Source organism: Pezoporus flaviventris, unplaced genomic scaffold (assembly GCF_033815535.1).
Source record: "Pezoporus flaviventris isolate CSIRO_AGI_PZ_B2104156 unplaced genomic scaffold, CSIRO_AGI_Pfla_v1 ptg000012l, whole genome shotgun sequence".
NCBI lineage: Eukaryota > Metazoa > Chordata > Aves > Psittaciformes > Psittacidae > Pezoporus > Pezoporus flaviventris.
Window position 1 is genome coordinate 809,719 of NW_026892560.1, and position 24,398 is coordinate 834,116.

Genomic DNA, 24,398 nt, shown 5'->3' on the forward strand with positions numbered 1-24,398 from the left:
GCTGAGGCCGAGGATGCAGCTGGAGTCAGTCGTCGTGCAGGGCCCGACAGGGGCGCACTGCGGGGCGCAGCAGGGTGCTTGCATGACGGGGACGCTGCTTCCCTGCTCCCAGTTCCTGCCTGCCTGTTCCGCACGGATCAGGCACCGTCCTGCCCTGGGAAGAGCAAAGGTTTGACCAGGAGCGTCACGTACAGGGGAAAGAGCTGCAACGGAATTTGCTTTCACTTCTGGACAAACCCTGACGTGCTGGGGTGTTGGACACGGGGATTGCTGCAAGCCCCTCCCAATGGAGCTGCTCTACAGTTCTGGGGCTCTCCCTTTTCTCCTCCTCTCCCCCTTCTCTTCCTCTTTCCCCTTCCCCATCAGCCCGGCCATAAGGAGACCCGAGGAAACCTGGGCAAGGTTTCGCGCCCCTGTGCAGCCTCCCAGCCTTTACTCACAGGGAGCAGCTCCAGTCGGCGCCGTCGGCATCCTGGCTCTGTGCCACGGGTCCGATCCGCTCCCTCTGCCAAGTCCGCATCTCTCCCCGAGGTGCCCGGCTCAGGACGCTCGGCCAAATGAGCCTTCACCCCTGGAGCCTGCGTCTGCTTTTGTGCCCAGAGCCCGGTGATGTCACCGGGGTCACTGTGACGCTTCTGACATCGCCCCTTGGGAGCCGCGCTCGGCAGCGCCGGGGGCCCCAGCGCTGTCCCCGTGCATGGGGACAGCGGCTGCGGGGGGACGAAGGAGCCCGGCCCCTGCGCTGCCCTCGCGGCCAGGCCGGGAGCCGCTTTGCTGCCGGAGAGGTCAGTCCCGGCAGCGAGAGCGCTCGGAGATGCCCCCGGTGCCGCTCGCCTGCCCCGGGACGGGCCCTGGCTCGCCCCCGGCAGCGCGGGCACCTCCTGGGGCTTCCCTGCCTCGGGCCGGTGGTGCCCGCAGGGCAGGGCTGAGCTCCGCATGGCTTTGGGTTGCAGGGACCTGGCGGACGGGGAGCGCTTGGGCAGGGGCAGCTCTGCCCTGCCAACAGCAGGCGGGGGGCCCGGGCGGCGCCGATGGAGGCGTCTGAGGAGCCGAGGGGCCAGGAACCCCCCAACGACGGAGTCTGCCTGGGCTCCTGCAGGCACTGCTTCTGCTTGCCCTGCATCCAGCAGTGACCAGCCAGTGAACACTGGGACAGCATGGCCAAAGGACTGGGCGTCAAGTACTATCAGGGAAGGTTTGGGAGGTGCAAATACAATTGCAGCACTGCCTTAACACTGATGGTCCCCAAGCAAACATGACTGCATTCAACCTCAAAACCAGAGCTCTCTGGCAGTGACAAAATAACTCTTAGTCCTGCCTGTGTGTACTTTACATCACACGTACCCAGGTCCCTTACTTACACACACAGGCAGACCTGAAGCAAGGCAGAGCTGCTTCCAGGAATGCGCACACGTGAAAACAAACATGAGCTGCTGTTTATGTCTGCACAGCCCCATCTCACCTGCCCTGGGGTTGTCCGGGTTCTTATCGGGGTGGCACGTCAGGGCCTTCTGCCGGTACGCCTTCTTCACCTGCAAAGAGCCAGGGGGGAGAGTTACTTATTGCTCTGTGTTGAGAAAAGCAACCTGAGGATAAGAACCAACAGCACAACACTACAGAGAGAAAAGGACTGTTCAGAGGGTTTCTTTTGTTGTGGGTTTTGCTGCACTGAAAGCACACCTCTCTAAGTAAGCAGAAGGCCGTGGTTGAAGCAGCATTCATGTGCATGACTTGACATCCTCCAGGCCTGACCAGAAATAAAGACCTTTGTAGAGTACCAATAGCTCACCCCCCCACCCCCCCACGTTGAAGGGTAAAGCAGGCTACTGTGACAGCAAGAGACCTCCGAAATGCTCGCTTTTCAACCTCAGTGCAGTGACTTGTCCTTTTTAATCACACTGCACCATGAGGACAAGCGCTGGAGCCCAGGACACTCCGTCGGCACCGGTATCTTGAATGGGTCTCAGCTTCTCAAAGCCAGAGGTTTCACTTGTAGGTGCATTGGGCTGCAGCAGTCAAACCTCAGGATCACCCCAGCCAAGTCTGGTTCACCGAGGCAGAGGGATAGCATGCTCTTTGCAGCTGCAGCTTTGGGACACAGCAAGCACCATTTACTGTACAACTGGCTTTGGAGAGGTGAGGGGTTTTTGACCAAAGACTGTTTAATGCCTTCTACACTTCAAAGAAAGCCTGACACCTTTGAGCTTAGTCATTGTTATCAACCTAAGTCCCCTTTGTTAGTGAACAAGAAAGGTTGGGAAGAAAAGCTGCTTGCTCTGTTCCATAGCCAAAGCACATTCCTCTGCTAAAACAAGTGAAGTTCTCAGTGCCCAGCACCACCCTGTGGACAAAGCTCTTGTAAGGGGAATGTGCACTAAAGCCTTGCAGGCTAATCCCATCTCCTGAATAAGCAGGACTGCACTTAAGAGCCAGGTAACTCTCCTTTGCATCAGTCACAACTATTCCAATAACAGAAATATTCCACAGGCCAGCACAGATAAGGCTTCTCTGAACAGAGAAGGCTGCGTGGAAACCTCATAGCAGCCTTCCAGTATCTGAAGGGGGCCTACGGGGATGCTGGGGAGGGACTCTTCATTAGGGACTGCAGTGACAGGACAAGGGGTAACGGGTTCAAACTGAAACAGGGGAAGTTTAGATTGGATCTAAGGAGGAAATTCTTTCCTGTGAGGGTGCTGAGGCACTGGAATGGGTTGCCCAGGGACGTTGTGAATGCTCCATCCCTGGCAGTGTTCAAGGCCAGGTTGGACAAGGCCTTGGGTGAGATGGTTTAGTGTGAGGTGTCCCTGGCCATGGCAGGGGGCTGGAACTGGATGATCTTAAGGTCCTTTCCAACCCTGACTGCTCTATGAAATCTTGTGTTTCCCTTTAATTCAATCGGTAAATCACGTGGACAGGGGTAACTCCAAACCTCCAAAGCCAACACCATGGATTACGGGAACCGGCAGTACCCAGCGCAGCCTCCAACAACCGGCAGCGGGCTCAACGCGGCAGCTTCCCTCCCGGGCGCACACGAGCAGTCAAACCCAGCCCGAGCCCAGCTCCGCAGCTCTCCCCAGCCGATCCCTTCCTCCTCCGAAGCCAGGCCTCGCTCCACGGGCCTGAGCTGGGATAAACGGGAGGGTAAACTGCGCGCAGCAAAGCCACCGCCGCTAAACCCGGCTTCCCCGCTGAGGGGCACCGAAAGGAGGCCCCGGCCCGGGACTCCCCGTGGCGGCTCCCGGCCGCTGCCCTCACCTCCTTCTCCGACGCCTTCTCGCCGACCCCGAGCAGCCCATACAGGTCCAGCTGCAGCAGGTCCTTACCCACCGCCATCCCGGCGCTCTCCGCCTGCTGCCGGGCCCGCCCCGCCCGCGGGGAACCGCAACCTCCACTACCACAACGGCCGCTGCAGCGGCGGCACCGCGACTACAGAGACCAGAATGCACCGCGACTACATAGACCAGGGTGCACCGCGCCCCCGCTGCCGCCGCCGCGGTGCTTGCTGGGGATGGAGTTCCGTGGCGGCGGCTGCCAGCGAGGAGGGGCGGGCGAGGGACTACAACTCCCGTGGTGCTTTGCGGAGGGCAGGCGGAGCGCGGGGCCGTCGGGGGCCGCGGCGGTGCGGGGGGAACGGGAGCTGCGAAGCGGAGCCCAGCGATGCGCTGGCCCCGGGAGGAGCGGGTGTCCCCCGGCAGCGCGTCCTGGGGGCAGGTCGCTGGTGCTGTGAGCCCCACTGCGGTCCCTTCCGAGCCATCCCGACCGGGGAAAGCGCTCATCCTTGCTGACGGATGGCTTTCAGACAGCTGGTGATGGGTGGGAGCAGTGGGAAAGGTTTGACAGAGTGTATTCCGTGATACTGATGCGCACTGTGACTCTTGGTTGGCAAGAGGCAGGAGAACAGGAGGGTGCTGCTGTCCCGGGACCTTCACGTTGACCATTCGCACCTGCCCAGCGCTCTCAGCATGGACAGCAGTGACACCACGAGGAAGTGCATGGGCACACGAGTGAACGCTGGCAGAGCTGCCACTGTAAGCGGCGAGGAGAAGCAAGACAGGCCAACCCAGTGTGGGTGATAAGCAAACTTCTCCTTTATTTGTGGCGCACTTCGCTTGTATCCGCGTGGTGTTTAGCCACGCCTCGAGTCACAACAGTCTTGGTCAGTTCTACACAGCTTCCTCCACGTTCTCCTCCCACATCCGGTATCCGGTTACCTGTGAGGCCTGCCCCTTGCCTTGCTCGCACAAGGCCTCTAAGGCTCCGTGGCCTTGCTCTTGGAGCCATTCTGCAACACTCCTGCCATAGAATCATAGAGTGGTTTCGGTTGGAAAGGACCTTAAGATCATCCAGTTCCACCCCCCTGCCATGGGCAGGGACACCTCACACTAAACCATGGCACCCAAGGCTCTGGCCTTGAACACTGCCAGGGATGGAGCATTCACAACCTCCCTGGCCATGCTAGGCCCCTGCTCCTGTGGAACCTGTGCTGGGATCGGCTCCCTGGTGCATGCCGCTGCCCGGAGCTCCAGCCTGGCTGCCGCTGCTGGTTTCTCCCCCTCTGTCCCCCGAGCGCGCCGTCCTGGGCGAGTCGAGGAGGAGAAGCCGGCTGCAGCCTGGGGCGAGGCACAGGCTCCGCAGGCGCAGGAGCCAAGCCCGGTGGCAGAGGAGGAGGGACCGGTACGAGCAGCAGGCTCCGCACCCCTCGCTCGACGCCCCGGTCCCCCCCGGGAGAGGAGAGCGCCGGCAGCGGAGAGGCCTCTCCAGGAACCGGAGGCGGTCCCGACAGAGCCAGCGCAGCCGTGCCCGGCGCGGGACCGTGTGAGCCCAGCAGCGGCTGCTGGAGCCGGCTGCATCCCGCCGCGATTCGGTGATGTCCAAGGATGGCGCCTCCGCCTCCCCTTGTCATCAATACTGTAGCGAATTTTGGTTTAAAGTATAAATTTTATCAAAGTGAGTTAGCGATAGCACATAAACCAGCGCTGGGTCCGCCGAGGACTCCTCCGCCCCGCCCAAGACGCGCCCAGGGGGTCCCTGGGAGGCGGTCCTTTACCTTTTTCGGTTCAAGGTCCCAGCCAATCCTGTCGCCCCTCCTCACTCGGATGTTGACATCGCTCTTCCCCATTGGTTCCCTTTGTTGCAGGGGGTCTCATCACCGAGAAGTTTCGGGAAGTTTCGAGAAGCTCCCAGAGGCTTCGAGAAGCGTCCGCTGCCAGCCTCCAGCCTCCTCAGCGCCGCAGCCCCCGCCCCTCAAGCGTTGCAACGAGACACCACTTGGAGCCAGCCAGCCCCCTTTTCTCCCACAATCCTGTGCAACAACTGACCTCCCCCCATTACCTACAGAGTACAACAGGTACAGAGTCAAAAAGGAGAATTGTTTCACGTAACGACAGCCACGGAGAGCCTCCCTCCCCCTTGATGAACAAACCCCACACATTACACCCTCTGAAGAGCTGGTTCCAGCGCTTGACTCCTCCCCAAATAAACTCTCTATCAGAGGTGGCAAGAGGTTCCTGTTGGTACAGAGAAAACACCAGGAACAAACTCGCTAACAAAGTTTTCAAGCTGACCAGCAGGTATTTTTTATTGCGGCGCCGGCAGACCCGGGCGAGAGCTCCTCCTAACGTGTGTCCCCATTGCCACACAAGCCGTCCTTTATAGCCTCTGGGCATACATACATATTCATGAGGCTGCGTATGGATTACATCGTTTTCCAGAAAGTTCCCCCATGCGAACAGAATTGCGGGGGTGGTCTCTGAGGTCGCTCACTTCTTCCAACGATCTTCATCACTTCTGGCAGCCTTTGAAGCACGCACAGTAGATGCTCATACCAGTTTAATCGCTTGTTAGCACCACAGACATAATTATCCTCCTGCTTATCAGGCAGTTTAACTGTAGCCCGTCCTGGACATCTGCGGTTCCCGGATGCTCCTTGTCCCTGGGTCCTGTTCTTCTAGGCTGTTTTTCTTAGAATACGTCACAACTATAACAACGATAACAATTTATCTTCTGAGAACTCTCACTATGTTCTCTAGCTGTACTCTATTTTTTTTTCTCTATGTATCATGCACCTCAGTAATTTTCCATTGCTACTGTTGATGCAAAGGGTTGACCAATGTACAGGGGGGTATTGATGCAAAGGGTGGACCAATGTACAGGGGGGTAGTGCAGGGGGGGTAGTACAGGGGTTGTGGTACAGGGGGGTTGAACGGGGAATTGTGCAAGGGGGTTAGAGGAATTTGTTTGCTAGAGGAATCTGTTTAAACAAATAGACTACCTGTTGTAAATGCCTGCTAAGCAAAACAGAGGCCTCCGGTCCTGTTAATGAGCAGATGCCTGAAACCTCCGGTCCTGTTAATGAGCAGATGCCTGAATCTACTGATAAAGGGAAAAGCAGAAGGTTTACGGCTGGAACACTGATCAAACTCTACTGATAAGGGGAAGGAGCAGAGAATTTATGGCTGGGAAACTGACCAAACTCTACTGATAAAGGGGAGAAGCAGAGAATTAACGGCTGGGATAATGACCAAACTCGAAGGCCACATGTAATGACTAGAAAAGGTGAAAAGTGCAAGAAGAGGAAGACTCATTTACTTCATCTTGAAGACCCCTGCCCAGAGGAGGAAGACTCATTTACTTCATCTTGAGACCCCTGCCCACGACCGGAGGGGGGCACTGAGCAGGCGCAGAGGACTTTCTGACTCATTATAATACGAAGCGGGGATAGGACATGAATATGTATAGGCGTATTGTGTAACCTCATGAATATATATAACTTTAGAGATGTCCTGGGTTCAGCAGTAGCAGTCATGTTTTTTCCTTTGTGTTAACTGGTGCAGTGCTGTGTTTTGACTTCTAGTTTTGAGAACAGCGTTGGTGAAGCCGATGTTTTCGGTTGTTGCTAAGTGATGTTTACCCTGACCAAGGACTCTGTGAGGCTCATGCTCTGCCAGGGAGGAGGGGAAGCTGTGAGGAAGCAGAGACGGGGCGCCTGACCCGGGCTAGCCGGGGAGGTATTCCATACCACAGCACGTCATGCCCGGGGTGGGGGGTAACTGGGAGTTACCCGGAAGGACAGGAGCTTCCGGGTGGAACTCGTCTTCTTGGCCGGTGGTATCGTATTCTCTTCCCTTGTTATTTTCCCTTATCATTGTTTTAGCTGATAGTAGCGGTGGTGATTTGTTGCTGGACTGTTCTTGTCTCAACCCGTAGGAGTTGCACTCTCTCGATCCTCCTCCCCGTTCCTCCGGGAGCGGGGAAGGGGAGAGCCCCGGGGCGGGGCGGGGGGGGGGGGGAGACGGACACGGACTTCGATTGTTGTCAGCTCGGCACCACTCACTGGGAGTGAGCGAACAAGTTACCTGACTGGGTTTAAACCACGACAGTTCTTTTTGGCGCCCAACGTGGGGCACGAGGGGTTGAGATAAGAACAGATCTGACTGGACTGATAGTCACTCGTCACAATGCTGATTTATTGGCTCTCAAGGTTTTTCCTCTTGATCTCACAGTTTCAGTATATCATATCTTACGTAGAGCCGGTATTCGCTGTGTTAGTGTTTATTAAGTGTGGGGCTTGGGCTAAGGTTTTTATCCCATTGTACTTTATGGTAATGACTTGTAATACAATAGAATCATTGATCATGAAACTGATCTGGCTTATGTTCCCAGTGTGGTCACCACCTTTATACTTTGGGAGGTATATGATGGAGGTGCTTAGCAATTACACATCTTTTTTCTCCTTCTCAGGTGCTCAACCTGTGAAGGAGACATCCTTTTACCCTCCTAGTCGTCCCCCCAGACCATTTACATTTGAGAGTTTTGAATTTTTTGAATGGCCTTTTAATGCTGTTGAGACTTGTTTGCTGATGGTGATGGGAATCACCATGCTAACACGCATACAGAGTGTGTTTTGCCCACTACTGATTTCAAGAGTTAAGCAGATTCAGGTTTGGGTCTTGTCTGGGGTCAAACGACGATGTAGGAGGACCGAGAGATTTTCCCAGAGGCTGGACAGCCATGAGTGGCAGGGTGTGTGGGATAGTATGGGCAAGTATCTAGGTCAGTGGGCCCCTCCAGTACTTTGGAATTTCACTACCGAACAACTGCAAAATCCAGAAGAATTAGTAAAACACTTAAATGAGGTGTGTGGTCATTCTGGCCATACCAGAGATGGACAAATCACGGCAACGTGCTGGGGCTTGGCCTATGCTTACAGGGCCTTGTTCAACACTATCCAGCACCTTCAAAAGGAAAAGAATGTCAGCAGATTTGAGGGCAAAGCAACAGTCGCTACTCAAACTTTGGCTGCAATGAACTGCGCAGCTACCCCAGTGGCAAGTACAGCAGCTGCTCAAACTTCAACTGCAACAGACAGCGCGGTTACCCCAGCTGCAAGCACGGTAGCTACACCACCCCCAGCAACAAGTACAGTCGCTACTCAAACCACAGTGATAATCACTGCAGCCAAACCAATCATTGGTGGTAGCAGTAGTGATTTGTGTTATACCTTAGTTACTAAACTGTTCTTATCTCAACCCGTGGGAGTTGCATTCTTTTGATTCTCCTCTCCGTCCCTCCGAGAGCAGGGGGAGGGCAAGAAAGGGGGGGGAGGTGAGTGAACGAATTACCTGACTGGGTTTAAACCACGACAAGAGAATAAATGTAGAGGGAAACAACACTGAGATACGCATATCTTTGAGGAATTATCCCTATGCGTCTCAGCGCTGAATAAAAAAGCATACCTACTTTACAACTTTTAACGAGTTGTGGAGTTTATCCGCGCATCACTGTTACAAAGCCATCAAACTTAACATTACTTAAATCTAATTCAAAACGTTTCTATATTCCATTTGGCGATTTTGTGCCCCCTTGATTCAGGTGTCAAGGGGACTCTTGTGACATCACGGGTGACATCACAGGTGTCACAGGGACTCTGGTGACATCACAGGTGACATCACGGGGCTCCATGGACCGCGGGGCAGGGTGGGCAATGGGGAGAGGCAGGAGGGGGAGCTGAGGCTCTGTGCTCTCGTGCTGGGGTGCTGAGACCTCCGGCTTCGTGTGACGGGAGGAGCGCGAGGGAGACTCCTCCGCAAAGCCCTTCCTCCCCAGAGCCCCGCGCAGGGCAGAGGCCGCACCATAAGGGCACCAGCAGCACTTCCCTCAGGCTGGGCAAGGAGATGAGCTCAGGACACGCTTCTGTCTCCAAAGCAGAGGAATAAACGTGAGCAGAGGGTTCAGCATCACAGGAAAGGAGCCTTGTCCTGGAGCCAAGGAGCGGGGCCTCCACTCTCTTATCCCCAAGCACATCCTGACCTCGGACTCCTGGCAAGGCCTCGGTCCTTGGCCCTGGCTGAGCCGCCTGCTGAGGCAAGATCAAGGGGTGACTGCTAACAGGGGCCAGTTTCCATGCGGTGCTTCCCAATGAAGCCGTTGGAGATGGGTCTCTTCAGTGCCTGTCCCCGCCGAGACGCGTGCTTGGGGACACGAATGTGCCGCAGGTCACAGGAAGCGAAGGAAGATGAAGGGGCTGGAGCATCTCTCCTACGAGGAAGAGCTGAGAGGGCCCCTTCCTCTCCCCCCTTCCCAGCCCACAGCCACATCCCGCTCAGAGGTCACAGAAAGCAAGTCCCGCATTCACGTTAGAACGAGGATTTATTTGGACTTATGCTGGCCCTGGGCACCGTGCTTTGAGGCAGGCGCCGGCGTCACGAGTCCTGTTGCAAAGGCGTCAGGGCAGGAACCGCCGCATGCCCGTGGAGTCCCGCACAGGTGCCACGGGCCAGAGCTGTGCCAGCTCCCGGCATTTCCCGGCAATGTGTGCGTCCAGTTTGTTGTACACCTCCTGGCTCAGCTGCAGCCTGGGCACGGGAGCAGGCACCGAAGCAGGAGGCTGGCTCGTGTCCGCAGGGCTGGCCTCCCATCTGCACTGGGGAATGGGGAGGTCCGTCTGGAGGCCGACATCTGTCTTCTGCGGGACCGAAGACGATGCTGGTCCTTTTGCCGCTTCTTCTGCCTTGTGGTCTGGCTCGGGAAGGGCTGGCTGGGCTGAGGATGAGCCAAGACGCCACGGGAACGGCTCCCGCTGCAGCAGCTGCCCATGCGGCTGAAGGAGGCTCTCACTGATGCCGGTCCCTGGCGCTGGTGCTGCGCTGGAGAAGCAGACGGCCCCACCCGCGGCCTTCGAGTTGTGCCGGCTGGGCAGCTCCTGCCCTCCCTCCATGGGCTGCCCCATGGCTCTGGCCTGAGCCAGGGCCCGGGCTCCCCGTGTGCGGTGTTTCCTGGCCACGTGAATCTTCAGTGCTGATCGGGCCCCCCCGGCACGCAAGGACTCCGGGGAGGAGGCAGATCCCAGCCGCACGGGGGTCCCTGCGTCCCGGCTCTCGCAGGCGTCCGTCAGGCTCCCAGGGCTGCCGAGGCTCGTGGAGGAGCTGCGGCTGCGGCAGGAGAGGCAGCCCCGCTTCCGCAGCGCCCGCAGGTCCCCCCCTGCTCCCTGCCGGGTCCCGTGGTCCTGTGCAGGCACTGAGCCCATCCCCAGCGGCGGTGACAGCATCACTTGCTGCAGCTCCTGGGCAGCCCAGGGGCAGTGCAGGCAGTTGAGGCACATCCCACACTTGCCACGGGCGAAAGAGGGAGGGGGGCCTGAGCCGTGGGGCTGGGGACAGCAGGGCCTCAAGGGGCTGCCCCAAGGGGCCCCGCTCTGCCCTCTCCCGCCGTGGGGACAGGCCCAGCTATCCCCTGCGGCACACGGAGGACCCACGGGGCTCTTTGGGCTCTCCAGTGCTGCCGCTGGCTGCCACCACGCGCAGCATCGCCAGCTCCATTTGTCACCCTGTGGGAACAGAGCAGAGCACAGAGACCTGCTGGGGAGGACCTCATCAGCACCCACCCCGAGGGACCCCTGGCTCTGAGCAGCCCCTACTTTTGGCCGCCGGGTGGTGGTGAACAGGATGGTCCCCACAGCCACGATCAGGATGCTGAGGCCGAGGATGCAGCTGGAGTCAGTCGTCGTGCAGGGCCCGACAGGGGCGCACTGCGGGGCGCAGCAGGGTGCTTGCATGACGGGGACGCTGCTTCCCTGCTCCCAGTTCCTGCCTGCCTGTTCCGCACGGATCAGGCACCGTCCTGCCCTGGGAAGAGCAAAGGTTTGACCAGGAGCGTCACGTACAGGGGAAAGAGCTGCAACGGAATTTGCTTTCACTTCTGGACAAACCCTGACGTGCTGGGGTGTTGGACACGGGGATTGCTGCAAGCCCCTCCCAATGGAGCTGCTCTACAGTTCTGGGGCTCTCCCTTTTCTCCTCCTCTCCCCCTTCTCTTCCTCTTTCCCCTTCCCCATCAGCCCGGCCATAAGGAGACCCGAGGAAACCTGGGCAAGGTTTCGCGCCCCTGTGCAGCCTCCCAGCCTTTACTCACAGGGAGCAGCTCCAGTCGGCGCCGTCGGCATCCTGGCTCTGTGCCACGGGTCCGATCCGCTCCCTCTGCCAAGTCCGCATCTCTCCCCGAGGTGCCCGGCTCAGGACGCTCGGCCAAATGAGCCTTCACCCCTGGAGCCTGCGTCTGCTTTTGTGCCCAGAGCCCGGTGATGTCACCGGGGTCACTGTGACGCTTCTGACATCGCCCCTTGGGAGCCGCGCTCGGCAGCGCCGGGGGCCCCAGCGCTGTCCCCGTGCATGGGGACAGCGGCTGCGGGGGGACGAAGGAGCCCGGCCCCTGCGCTGCCCTCGCGGCCAGGCCGGGAGCCGCTTTGCTGCCGGAGAGGTCAGTCCCGGCAGCGGGAGCGCTCGGAGATGCCCCCGGTGCCGCTCGCCTGCCCCGGGACGGGCCCTGGCTCGCCCCCGGCAGCGCGGGCACCTCCTGGGGCTTCCCTGCCTCGGGCCGGTGGTGCCCGCAGGGCAGGGCTGAGCTCCGCATGGCTTTGGGTTGCAGGGACCTGGCGGACGGGGAGCGCTTGGGCAGGGGCAGCTCTGCCCTGCCAACAGCAGGCGGGGGGCCCGGGCGGCGCCGATGGAGGCGTCTGAGGAGCCGAGGGGCCAGGAACCCCCCAACGACGGAGTCTGCCTGGGCTCCTGCAGGCACTGCTTCTGCTTGCCCTGCATCCAGCAGTGACCAGCCAGTGAACACTGGGACAGCATGGCCAAAGGACTGGGCGTCAAGTACTATCGGGGAAGGTTTGGGAGGTGCAAATACAATTGCAGCACTGCCTTAACACTGATGGTCCCCAAGCAAACATGACTGCATTCAACCTCAAAACCAGAGCTCTCTGGCAGTGACAAAATAACTCTTAGTCCTGCCTGTGTGTACTTTACATCACACGTACCCAGGTCCCTTACTTACACACACAGGCAGACCTGAAGCAAGGCAGAGCTGCTTCCAGGAATGCGCACACGTGAAAACAAACATGAGCTGCTGTTTATGTCTGCACAGCCCCATCTCACCTGCCCTGGGGTTGTCCGGGTTCTTATCGGGGTGGCACGTCAGGGCCTTCTGCCGGTACGCCTTCTTCACCTGCAAAGAGCCAGGGGGGAGAGTTACTTATTGCTCTGTGTTGAGAAAAGCAACCTGAGGATAAGAACCAACAGCACAACACTACAGAGAGAAAAGGACTGTTCAGAGGGTTTCTTTTGTTGTGGGTTTTGCTGCACTGAAAGCACACCTCTCTAAGTAAGCAGAAGGCCGTGGTTGAAGCAGCATTCATGTGCATGACTTGACATCCTCCAGGCCTGACCAGAAATAAAGACCTTTGTAGAGTACCAATAGCTCACCCCCCCACCCCCCCACGTTGAAGGGTAAAGCAGGCTACTGTGACAGCAAGAGACCTCCGAAATGCTCGCTTTTCAACCTCAGTGCAGTGACTTGTCCTTTTTAATCACACTGCACCATGAGGACAAGCGCTGGAGCCCAGGACACTCCGTCGGCACCGGTATCTTGAATGGGTCTCAGCTTCTCAAAGCCAGAGGTTTCACTTGTAGGTGCATTGGGCTGCAGCAGTCAAACCTCAGGATCACCCCAGCCAAGTCTGGTTCACCGAGGCAGAGGGATAGCATGCTCTTTGCAGCTGCAGCTTTGGGACACAGCAAGCACCATTTACTGTACAACTGGCTTTGGAGAGGTGAGGGGTTTTTGACCAAAGACTGTTTAATGCCTTCTACACTTCAAAGAAAGCCTGACACCTTTGAGCTTAGTCATTGTTATCAACCTAAGTCCCCTTTGTTAGTGAACAAGAAAGGTTGGGAAGAAAAGCTGCTTGCTCTGTTCCATAGCCAAAGCACATTCCTCTGCTAAAACAAGTGAAGTTCTCAGTGCCCAGCACCACCCTGTGGACAAAGCTCTTGTAAGGGGAATGTGCACTAAAGCCTTGCAGGCTAATCCCATCTCCTGAATAAGCAGGACTGCACTTAAGAGCCAGGTAACTCTCCTTTGCATCAGTCACAACTATTCCAATAACAGAAATATTCCACAGGCCAGCACAGATAAGGCTTCTCTGAACAGAGAAGGCTGCGTGGAAACCTCATAGCAGCCTTCCAGTATCTGAAGGGGGCCTACGGGGATGCTGGGGAGGGACTCTTCATTAGGGACTGCAGTGACAGGACAAGGGGTAACGGGTTCAAACTGAAACAGGGGAAGTTTAGATTGGATCTAAGGAGGAAATTCTTTCCTGTGAGGGTGCTGAGGCACTGGAATGGGTTGCCCAGGGACGTTGTGAATGCTCCATCCCTGGCAGTGTTCAAGGCCAGGTTGGACAAGGCCTTGGGTGAGATGGTTTAGTGTGAGGTGTCCCTGGCCATGGCAGGGGGCTGGAACTGGATGATCTTAAGGTCCTTTCCAACCCTGACTGCTCTATGAAATCTTGTGTTTCCCTTTAATTCAATCGGTAAATCACGTGGACAGGGGTAACTCCAAACCTCCAAAGCCAACACCATGGATTACGGGAACCGGCAGTACCCAGCGCAGCCTCCAACAACCGGCAGCGGGCTCAACGCGGCAGCTTCCCTCCCGGGCGCACACGAGCAGTCAAACCCAGCCCGAGCCCAGCTCCGCAGCTCTCCCCAGCCGATCCCTTCCTCCTCCGAAGCCAGGCCTCGCTCCACGGGCCTGAGCTGGGATAAACGGGAGGGTAAACTGCGCGCAGCAAAGCCACCGCCGCTAAACCCGGCTTCCCCGCTGAGGGGCACCGAAAGGAGGCCCCGGCCCGGGACTCCCCGTGGCGGCTCCCGGCCGCTGCCCTCACCTCCTTCTCCGACGCCTTCTCGCCGACCCCGAGCAGCCCATACAGGTCCAGCTGCAGCAGGTCCTTACCCACCGCCATCCCGGCGCTCTCCGCCTGCTGCCGGGCCCGCCCCGCCCGCGGGGAACCGCAACCTCCACTACCACAACGGCCGCTGCAGCGGCGGCACCGCGACTACAGAGACCAGAATGCACCGCGACTACATAGACCAGGGTGCACCGCGCCCCCGCTGCCGCCGCCGCGGTGCTTGCTGGGGATGGAGTTCCGTGGCGGCGGCTGCCAGCGAGGAGGGGCGGGCGAGGGACTACAACTCCCGTGGTGCTTTGCGGAGGGCAGGCGGAGCGCGGGGCCGTCGGGGGCCGCGGCGGTGCGGGGGGAACGGGAGCTGCGAAGCGGAGCCCAGCGATGCGCTGGCCCCGGGAGGAGCGGGTGTCCCCCGGCAGCGCGTCCTGGGGGCAGGTCGCTGGTGCTGTGAGCCCCACTGCGGTCCCTTCCGAGCCATCCCGACCGGGGAAAGCGCTCATCCTTGCTGACGGATGGCTTTCAGACAGCTGGTGATGGGTGGGAGCAGTGGGAAAGGTTTGACAGAGTGTATTCCGTGATACTGATGCGCACTGTGACTCTTGGTTGGCAAGAGGCAGGAGAACAGGAGGGTGCTGCTGTCCCGGGACCTTCACGTTGACCATTCGCACCTGCCCAGCGCTCTCAGCATGGACAGCAGTGACACCACGAGGAAGTGCATGGGCACACGAGTGAACGCTGGCAGAGCTGCCACTGTAAGCGGCGAGGAGAAGCAAGACAGGCCAACCCAGTGTGGGTGATAAGCAAACTTCTCCTTTATTTGTGGCGCACTTCGCTTGTATCCGCGTGGTGTTTAGCCACGCCTCGAGTCACAACAGTCTTGGTCAGTTCTACACAGCTTCCTCCACGTTCTCCTCCCACATCCGGTATCCGGTTACCTGTGAGGCCTGCCCCTTGCCTTGCTCGCACAAGGCCTCTAAGGCTCCGTGGCCTTGCTCTTGGAGCCATTCTGCAACACTCCTGCCATAGAATCATAGAGTGGTTTCGGTTGGAAAGGACCTTAAGATCATCCAGTTCCACCCCCCTGCCATGGGCAGGGACACCTCACACTAAACCATGGCACCCAAGGCTCTGGCCTTGAACACTGCCAGGGATGGAGCATTCACAACCTCCCTGGCCATGCTAGGCCCCTGCTCCTGTGGAACCTGTGCTGGGATCGGCTCCCTGGTGCATGCCGCTGCCCGGAGCTCCAGCCTGGCTGCCGCTGCTGGTTTCTCCCCCTCTGTCCCCCGAGCGCGCCGTCCTGGGCGAGTCGAGGAGGAGAAGCCGGCTGCAGCCTGGGGCGAGGCACAGGCTCCGCAGGCGCAGGAGCCAAGCCCGGTGGCAGAGGAGGAGGGACCGGTACGAGCAGCAGGCTCCGCACCCCTCGCTCGACGCCCCGGTCCCCCCCGGGAGAGGAGAGCGCCGGCAGCGGAGAGGCCTCTCCAGGAACCGGAGGCGGTCCCGACAGAGCCAGCGCAGCCGTGCCCGGCGCGGGACCGTGTGAGCCCAGCAGCGGCTGCTGGAGCCGGCTGCATCCCGCCGCGATTCGGTGATGTCCAAGGATGGCGCCTCCGCCTCCCCTTGTCATCAATACTGTAGCGAATTTTGGTTTAAAGTATAAATTTTATCAAAGTGAGTTAGCGATAGCACATAAACCAGCGCTGGGTCCGCCGAGGACTCCTCCGCCCCGCCCAAGACGCGCCCAGGGGGTCCCTGGGAGGCGGTCCTTTACCTTTTTCGGTTCAAGGTCCCAGCCAATCCTGTCGCCCCTCCTCACTCGGATGTTGACATCGCTCTTCCCCATTGGTTCCCTTTGTTGCAGGGGGTCTCATCACCGAGAAGTTTCGGGAAGTTTCGAGAAGCTCCCAGAGGCTTCGAGAAGCGTCCGCTGCCAGCCTCCAGCCTCCTCAGCGCCGCAGCCCCCGCCCCTCAAGCGTTGCAACGAGACACCACTTGGAGCCAGCCAGCCCCCTTTTCTCCCACAATCCTGTGCAACAACTGACCTCCCCCCATTACCTACAGAGTACAACAGGTACAGAGTCAAAAAGGAGAATTGTTTCACGTAACGACAGCCACGGAGAGCCTCCCTCCCCCTTGATGAACAAACCCCACACATTACACCCTCTGAAGAGCTGGTTCCAGCGCTTGACTCCTCCCCAAATAAACTCTCTATCAGAGGTGGCAAGAGGTTCCTGTTGGTACAGAGAAAACACCAGGAACAAACTCGCTAACAAAGTTTTCAAGCTGACCAGCAGGTATTTTTTATTGCGGCGCCGGCAGACCCGGGCGAGAGCTCCTCCTAACGTGTGTCCCCATTGCCACACAAGCCGTCCTTTATAGCCTCTGGGCATACATACATATTCATGAGGCTGCGTATGGATTACATCGTTTTCCAGAAAGTTCCCCCATGCGAACAGAATTGCGGGGGTGGTCTCTGAGGTCGCTCACTTCTTCCAACGATCTTCATCACTTCTGGCAGCCTTTGAAGCACGCACAGTAGATGCTCATACCAGTTTAATCGCTTGTTAGCACCACAGACATAATTATCCTCCTGCTTATCAGGCAGTTTAACTGTAGCCCGTCCTGGACATCTGCGGTTCCCGGATGCTCCTTGTCCCTGGGTCCTGTTCTTCTAGGCTGTTTTTCTTAGAATACGTCACAACTATAACAACGATAACAATTTATCTTCTGAGAACTCTCACTATGTTCTCTAGCTGTACTCTATTTTTTTTTCTCTATGTATCATGCACCTCAGTAATTTTCCATTGCTACTGTTGATGCAAAGGGTTGACCAATGTACAGGGGGGTATTGATGCAAAGGGTGGACCAATGTACAGGGGGGTAGTGCAGGGGGGGTAGTACAGGGGTTGTGGTACAGGGGGGTTGAACGGGGAATTGTGCAAGGGGGTTAGAGGAATTTGTTTGCTAGAGGAATCTGTTTAAACAAATAGACTACCTGTTGTAAATGCCTGCTAAGCAAAACAGAGGCCTCCGGTCCTGTTAATGAGCAGATGCCTGAAACCTCCGGTCCTGTTAATGAGCAGATGCCTGAATCTACTGATAAAGGGAAAAGCAGAAGGTTTACGGCTGGAACACTGATCAAACTCTACTGATAAGGGGAAGGAGCAGAGAATTTATGGCTGGGAAACTGACCAAACTCTACTGATAAAGGGGAGAAGCAGAGAATTAACGGCTGGGATAATGACCAAACTCGAAGGCCACATGTAATGACTAGAAAAGGTGAAAAGTGCAAGAAGAGGAAGACTCATTTACTTCATCTTGAAGACCCCTGCCCAGAGGAGGAAGACTCATTTACTTCATCTTGAGACCCCTGCCCACGACCGGAGGGGGGCACTGAGCAGGCGCAGAGGACTTTCTGACTCATTATAATACGAAGCGGGGATAGGACATGAATATGTATAGGCGTATTGTGTAACCTCATGAATATATATAACTTTAGAGATGTCCTGGGTTCAGCAGTAGCAGTCATGTTTTTTCCTTTGTGTTAACTGGTGCAGTGCTGTGTTTTGACTTCTAGTTTTGAGAACAGCGTTGGTGAAGCCGATGTTTTCGGTTGTTGCTAAGTGATGTTTACCCTGACCAAGGACTCTGTGAGGCTCATGCTCTGCCAGGGAGGAGGGGAAGCTGTGAGGAAGCAGAGACGGGGCGCCTGACCCGGGCTAGCCGGGGAGGTATTCCATACCACAGCACGTCATGCCCGGGGTGGGGGGTAACTGGGAGTTACCCGGAAGGACAGGAGCTTCCGGGTGGAACTCGTCTTCTTGGCCGGTGGTATCGTATTCTCTTCCCTTGTTATTTTCCCTTATCATTGTTTTAGCTGATAGTAGCGGTGGTGATTTGTTGCTGGACTGTTCTTGTCTCAACCCGTAGGAGTTGCACTCTCTCGATCCTCCTCCCCGTTCCTCCGGGAGCGGGGAAGGGGAGAGCCCCGGGGCGGGGCGGGGGGGGGGGGGAGACGGACACGGACTTCGATTGTTGTCAGCTCGGCACCACTCACTGGGAGTGAGCGAACAAGTTACCTGACTGGGTTTAAACCACGACAGTTCTTTTTGGCGCCCAACGTGGGGCACGAGGGGTTGAGATAAGAACAGATCTGACTGGACTGATAGTCACTCGTCACAATGCTGATTTATTGGCTCTCAAGGTTTTTCCTCTTGATCTCACAGTTTCAGTATATCATATCTTACGTAGAGCCGGTATTCGCTGTGTTAGTGTTTATTAAGTGTGGGGCTTGGGCTAAGGTTTTTATCCCATTGTACTTTATGGTAATGACTTGTAATACAATAGAATCATTGATCATGAAACTGATCTGGCTTATGTTCCCAGTGTGGTCACCACCTTTATACTTTGGGAGGTATATGATGGAGGTGCTTAGCAATTACACATCTTTTTTCTCCTTCTCAGGTGCTCAACCTGTGAAGGAGACATCCTTTTACCCTCCTAGTCGTCCCCCCAGACCATTTACATTTGAGAGTTTTGAATTTTTTGAATGGCCTTTTAATGCTGTTGAGACTTGTTTGCTGATGGTGATGGGAATCACCATGCTAACACGCATACAGAGTGTGTTTTGCCCACTACTGATTTCAAGAGTTAAGCAGATTCAGGTTTGGGTCTTGTCTGGGGTCAAACGACGATGTAGGAGGACCGAGAGATTTTCCCAGAGGCTGGACAGCCATGAGTGGCAGGGTGTGTGGGATAGTATGGGCAAGTATCTAGGTCAGTGGGCCCCTCCAGTACTTTGGAATTTCACTACCGAACAACTGCAAAATCCAGAAGAATTAGTAAAACACTTAAATGAGGTGTGTGGTCATTCTGGCCATACCAGAGATGGACAAATCACGGCAACGTGCTGGGGCTTGGCCTATGCTTACAGGGCCTTGTTCAACACTATCCAGCACCTTCAAAAGGAAAAGAATGTCAGCAGATTTGAGGGCAAAGCAACAGTCGCTACTCAAACTTTGGCTGCAATGAACTGCGCAGCTACCCCAGTGGCAAGTACAGCAGCTGCTCAAACTTCAACTGCAACAGACAGCGCGGTTACCCCAGCTGCAAGCACGGTAGCTACACCACCCCCAGCAACAAGTACAGTCGCTACTCAAACCACAGTGATAATCACTGCAGCCAAACCAATCATTGGTGGTAGCAGTAGTGATTTGTGTTATACCTTAGTTACTAAACTGTTCTTATCTCAACCCGTGGGAGTTGCATTCTTTTGATTCTCCTCTCCGTCCCTCCGAGAGCAGGGGGAGGGCAAGAAAGGGGGGGGAGGTGAGTGAACGAATTACCTGACTGGGTTTAAACCACGACAAGAGAATAAATGTAGAGGGAAACAACACTGAGATACGCATATCTTTGAGGAATTATCCCTATGCGTCTCAGCGCTGAATAAAAAAGCATACCTACTTTACAACTTTTAACGAGTTGTGGAGTTTATCCGCGCATCACTGTTACAAAGCCATCAAACTTAACATTACTTAAATCTAATTCAAAACGTTTCTATATTCCATTTGGCGATTTTGTGCCCCCTTGATTCAGGTGTCAAGGGGACTCTTGTGACATCACGGGTGACATCACAGGTGTCACAGGGACTCTGGTGACATCACAGGTGACATCACGGGGCTCCATGGACCGCGGGGCAGGGTGGGCAATGGGGAGAGGCAGGAGGGGGAGCTGAGGCTCTGTGCTCTCGTGCTGGGGTGCTGAGACCTCCGGCTTCGTGTGACGGGAGGAGCGCGAGGGAGACTCCTCCGCAAAGCCCTTCCTCCCCAGAGCCCCGCGCAGGGCAGAGGCCGCACCATAAGGGCACCAGCAGCACTTCCCTCAGGCTGGGCAAGGAGATGAGCTCAGGACACGCTTCTGTCTCCAAAGCAGAGGAATAAACGTGAGCAGAGGGTTCAGCATCACAGGAAAGGAGCCTTGTCCTGGAGCCAAGGAGCGGGGCCTCCACTCTCTTATCCCCAAGCACATCCTGACCTCGGACTCCTGGCAAGGCCTCGGTCCTTGGCCCTGGCTGAGCCGCCTGCTGAGGCAAGATCAAGGGGTGACTGCTAACAGGGGCCAGTTTCCATGCGGTGCTTCCCAATGAAGCCGTTGGAGATGGGTCTCTTCAGTGCCTGTCCCCGCCGAGACGCGTGCTTGGGGACACGAATGTGCCGCAGGTCACAGGAAGCGAAGGAAGATGAAGGGGCTGGAGCATCTCTCCTACGAGGAAGAGCTGAGAGGGCCCCTTCCTCTCCCCCCTTCCCAGCCCACAGCCACATCCCGCTCAGAGGTCACAGAAAGCAAGTCCCGCATTCACGTTAGAACGAGGATTTATTTGGACTTATGCTGGCCCTGGGCACCGTGCTTTGAGGCAGGCGCCGGCGTCACGAGTCCTGTTGCAAAGGCGTCAGGGCAGGAACCGCCGCATGCCCGTGGAGTCCCGCACAGGTGCCATGGGCCAGAGCTGTGCCAGCTCCCGGCATTTCCCGGCAATGTGTGCGTCCAGTTTGTTGTACACCTCCTGGCTCAGCTGCAGCCTGGGCACGGGAGCAGGCACCGAAGCAGGAGGCTGGCTCGTGTCCGCAGGGCTGGCCTCCCATCTGCACTGGGGAATGGGGAGGTCCGTCTGGAGGCCGACATCTGTCTTCTGCGGGACCGAAGACGATGCTGGTCCTTTTGCCGCTTCTTCTGCCTTGTGGTCTGGCTCGGGAAGGGCTGGCTGGGCTGAGGATGAGCCAAGACGCCACGGGAACGGCTCCCGCTGCAGCAGCTGCCCATGCGGCTGAAGGAGGCTCTCACTGATGCCGGTCCCTGGCGCTGGTGCTGCGCTGGAGAAGCAGACGGCCCCACCCGCGGCCTTCGAGTTGTGCCGGCTGGGCAGCTCCTGCCCTCCCTCCATGGGCTGCCCCATGGCTCTGGCCTGAGCCAGGGCCCGGGCTCCCCGTGTGCGGTGTTTCCTGGCCACGTGAATCTTCAGTGCTGACCGGGCCCCCCCGGCACGCAAGGACTCCGGGGAGGAGGCAGATCCCAGCCGCACGGGGGTCCCTGCGTCCCGGCTCTCGCAGGCGTCCGTCAGGCTCCCAGGGCTGCCGAGGCTCGTGGAGGAGCTGCGGCTGCGGCAGGAGAGGCAGCCCCGCTTCCGCAGCGCCCGCAGGTCCCCCCCTGCTCCCTGCCGGGTCCCGTGGTCCTGTGCAGGCACTGAGCCCATCCCCAGCGGCGGTGACAGCATCACTTGCTGCAGCTCCTGGGCAGCCCAGGGGCAGTGCAGGCAGTTGAGGCACATCCCACACTTGCCACGGGCGAAAGAGGGAGGGGGGCCTGAGCCGTGGGGCTGGGGACAGCAGGGCCTCAAGGGGCTGCCCCAAGGGGCCCCGCTCTGCCCTCTCCCGCCGTGGGGACAGGCCCAGCTATCCCCTGCGGCACACGGAGGACCCACGGGGCTCTTTGGGCTCTCCAGTGCTGCCGCTGGCTGCCACCACGCGCAGCATCGCCAGCTCCATTTGTCACCCTGTGGGAACAGAGCAGAGCACAGAGACCTGCTGGGGAGGACCTCATCAGCACCCACCCCGAGGGACCCCTGGCTCTGAGCAGCCCCTACTTTTGGCCGCCGGGTGGTGGTGAACAGGATGGTCCCCACAGCCACGATCAGGATGCTGAGGCCGAGGATGCAGCTGGAGTCAGTCGTCGTGCAGGGCCCGACAGGGGCGCACTGCGGGGCGCAGCAGGGTGCTTGCATGACGGGGACGCTGCTTCCCTGCTCCCAGTTCCTGCCTGCCTGTTCCGCACGGATCAGGCACCGTCCTGCCCTGGGAAGAGCAAAGGTTTGACCAGGAGCGTCACGTACAGGGGAAAGAGCTGCAACGGAATTTGCTTTCACTTCTGGACAAACCCTGACGTGCTGGGGTGTTGGACACGGGGATTGCTGCAAGCCCCTCCCAATGGAGCTGCTCTACAGTTCTGGGGCTCTCCCTTTTCTCCTCCTCTCCCCCTTCTCTTCCTCTTTCCCCTTCCCCATCAGCCCGGCCATAAGGAGACCCGAGGAAACCTGGGCAAGGTTTCGCGCCCCTGTGCAGCCTCCCAGCCTTTACTCACAGGGAGCAGCTCCAGTCGGCGCCGTCGGCATCCTGGCTCTGTGCCACGGGTCCGATCCGCTCCCTCTGCCAAGTCCGCATCTCTCCCCGAGGTGCCCGGCTCAGGACGCTCGGCCAAATGAGCCTTCACCCCTGGAGCCTGCGTCTGCTTTTGTGCCCAGAGCCCGGTGATGTCACCGGGGTCACTGTGACGCTTCTGACATCGCCCCTTGGGAGCCGCGCTCGGCAGCGCCGGGGGCCCCAGCGCTGTCCCCGTGCATGGGGACAGCGGCTGCGGGGGGACGAAGGAGCCCGGCCCCTGCGCTGCCCTCGCGGCCAGGCCGGGAGCCGCTTTGCTGCCGGAGAGGTCAGTCCCGGCAGCGGGAGCGCTCGGAGATGCCCCCGGTGCCGCTCGCCTGCCCCGGGACGGGCCCTGGCTCGCCCCCGGCAGCGCGGGCACCTCCTGGGGCTTCCCTGCCTCGGGCCGGTGGTGCCCGCAGGGCAGGGCTGAGCTCCGCATGGCTTTGGGTTGCAGGGACCTGGCGGACGGGGAGCGCTTGGGCAGGGGCAGCTCTGCCCTGCCAACAGCAGGCGGGGGGCCCGGGCGGCGCCGATGGAGGCGTCTGAGGAGCCGAGGGGCCAGGAACCCCCCAACGACGGAGTCTGCCTGGGCTCCTGCAGGCACTGCTTCTGCTTGCCCTGCATCCAGCAGTGACCAGCCAGTGAACACTGGGACAGCATGGCCAAAGGACTGGGCGTCAAGTACTATCGGGGAAGGTTTGGGAGGTGCAAATACAATTGCAGCACTGCCTTAACACTGATGGTCCCCAAGCAAACATGACTGCATTCAACCTCAAAACCAGAGCTCTCTGGCAGTGACAAAATAACTCTTAGTCCTGCCTGTGTGTACTTTACATCACACGTACCCAGGTCCCTTACTTACACACACAGGCAGACCTGAAGCAAGGCAGAGCTGCTTCCAGGAATGCGCACACGTGAAAACAAACATGAGCTGCTGTTTATGTCTGCACAGCCCCATCTCACCTGCCCTGGGGTTGTCCGGGTTCTTATCGGGGTGGCACGTCAGGGCCTTCTGCCGGTACGCCTTCTTCACCTGCAAAGAGCCAGGGGGGAGAGTTACTTATTGCTCTGTGTTGAGAAAAGCAACCTGAGGATAAGAACCAACAGCACAACACTACAGAGAGAAAAGGACTGTTCAGAGGGTTTCTTTTGTTGTGGGTTTTGCTGCACTGAAAGCACACCTCTCTAAGTAAGCAGAAGGCCGTGGTTGAAGCAGCATTCATGTGCATGACTTGACATCCTCCAGGCCTGACCAGAACTAAAGACCTTTGTAGAGTACCAATAGCTCACCCCCCCACGTTGAAGGGTAAAGCAGGCTACTGTGACAGCAAGAGACCTCCGAAATGCTCGCTTTTCAACCTCAGTGCAGTGACTTGTCCTTTTTAATCACACTGCACCATGAGGACAAGCGCTGGAGCCCAGGACACTCCGTCGGCACCGGTATCTTGAATGGGTCTCAGCTTCTCAAAGCCAGAGGTTTCACTTGTAGGTGCATTGGGCTGCAGCAGTCAAACCTCAGGATCACCCCAGCCAAGTCTGGTTCACCGAGGCAGAGGGATAGCATGCTCTTTGCAGCTGCAGCTTTGGGACACAGCAAGCACCATTTACTGTACAACTGGCTTTGGAGAGGTGAGGGGTTTTTGACCAAAGACTGTTTAATGCCTTCTACACTTCAAAGAAAGCCTGACACCTTTGAGCTTAGTCATTGTTATCAACCTAAGTCCCCTTTGTTAGTGAACAAGAAAGGTTGGGAAGAAAAGCTGCTTGCTCTGTTCCATAGCCAAAGCACATTCCTCTGCTAAAACAAGTGAAGTTCTCAGTGCCCAGCACCACCCTGTGGACAAAGCTCTTGTAAGGGGAATGTGCACTAAAGCCTTGCAGGCTAATCCCATCTCCTGAATAAGCAGGACTGCACTTAAGAGCCAGGTAACTCTCCTTTGCATCAGTCACAACTATTCCAA

The 24,398-nt window shown here is 57.7% G+C and overlaps 1 protein-coding gene across 1 annotated transcript; it reads right to left on the reverse strand.

Annotated features, from left to right (window-relative positions):
- Positions 1-1,202: 1,202 nt before the first annotated feature.
- Positions 1,203-3,368, reverse strand: LOC133268052 (dnaJ homolog subfamily C member 17-like). Its single transcript, XM_061450891.1, has 2 exons — positions 3,256-3,368; positions 1,203-1,532 (listed from the first exon to the last, which is right to left on the reverse strand). Exons 1-2 carry the CDS (start codon positions 3,331-3,333, stop codon positions 1,335-1,337), a joined length of 276 nt encoding a protein of 91 aa, XP_061306875.1. The 5' UTR covers positions 3,334-3,368; the 3' UTR covers positions 1,203-1,334.
- Positions 3,369-24,398: the final 21,030 nt, after the last annotated feature.

Bases quoted from the DNA above. Each gene is read 5' to 3' on its own strand.
- LOC133268052 (XM_061450891.1), bottom strand. From the start codon at position 3,333: ATGGCGGTGGGTAAGGACCTGCTGCAGCTGGACCTGTATGGGCTGCTC. The intron at 1,533-3,255 runs GTGAGGGCAGCG...GGCTCTTTGCAG, and splicing joins AGAAGGCGTCGGAGAAGGAG to GTGAAGAAGGCGTACCGGCA.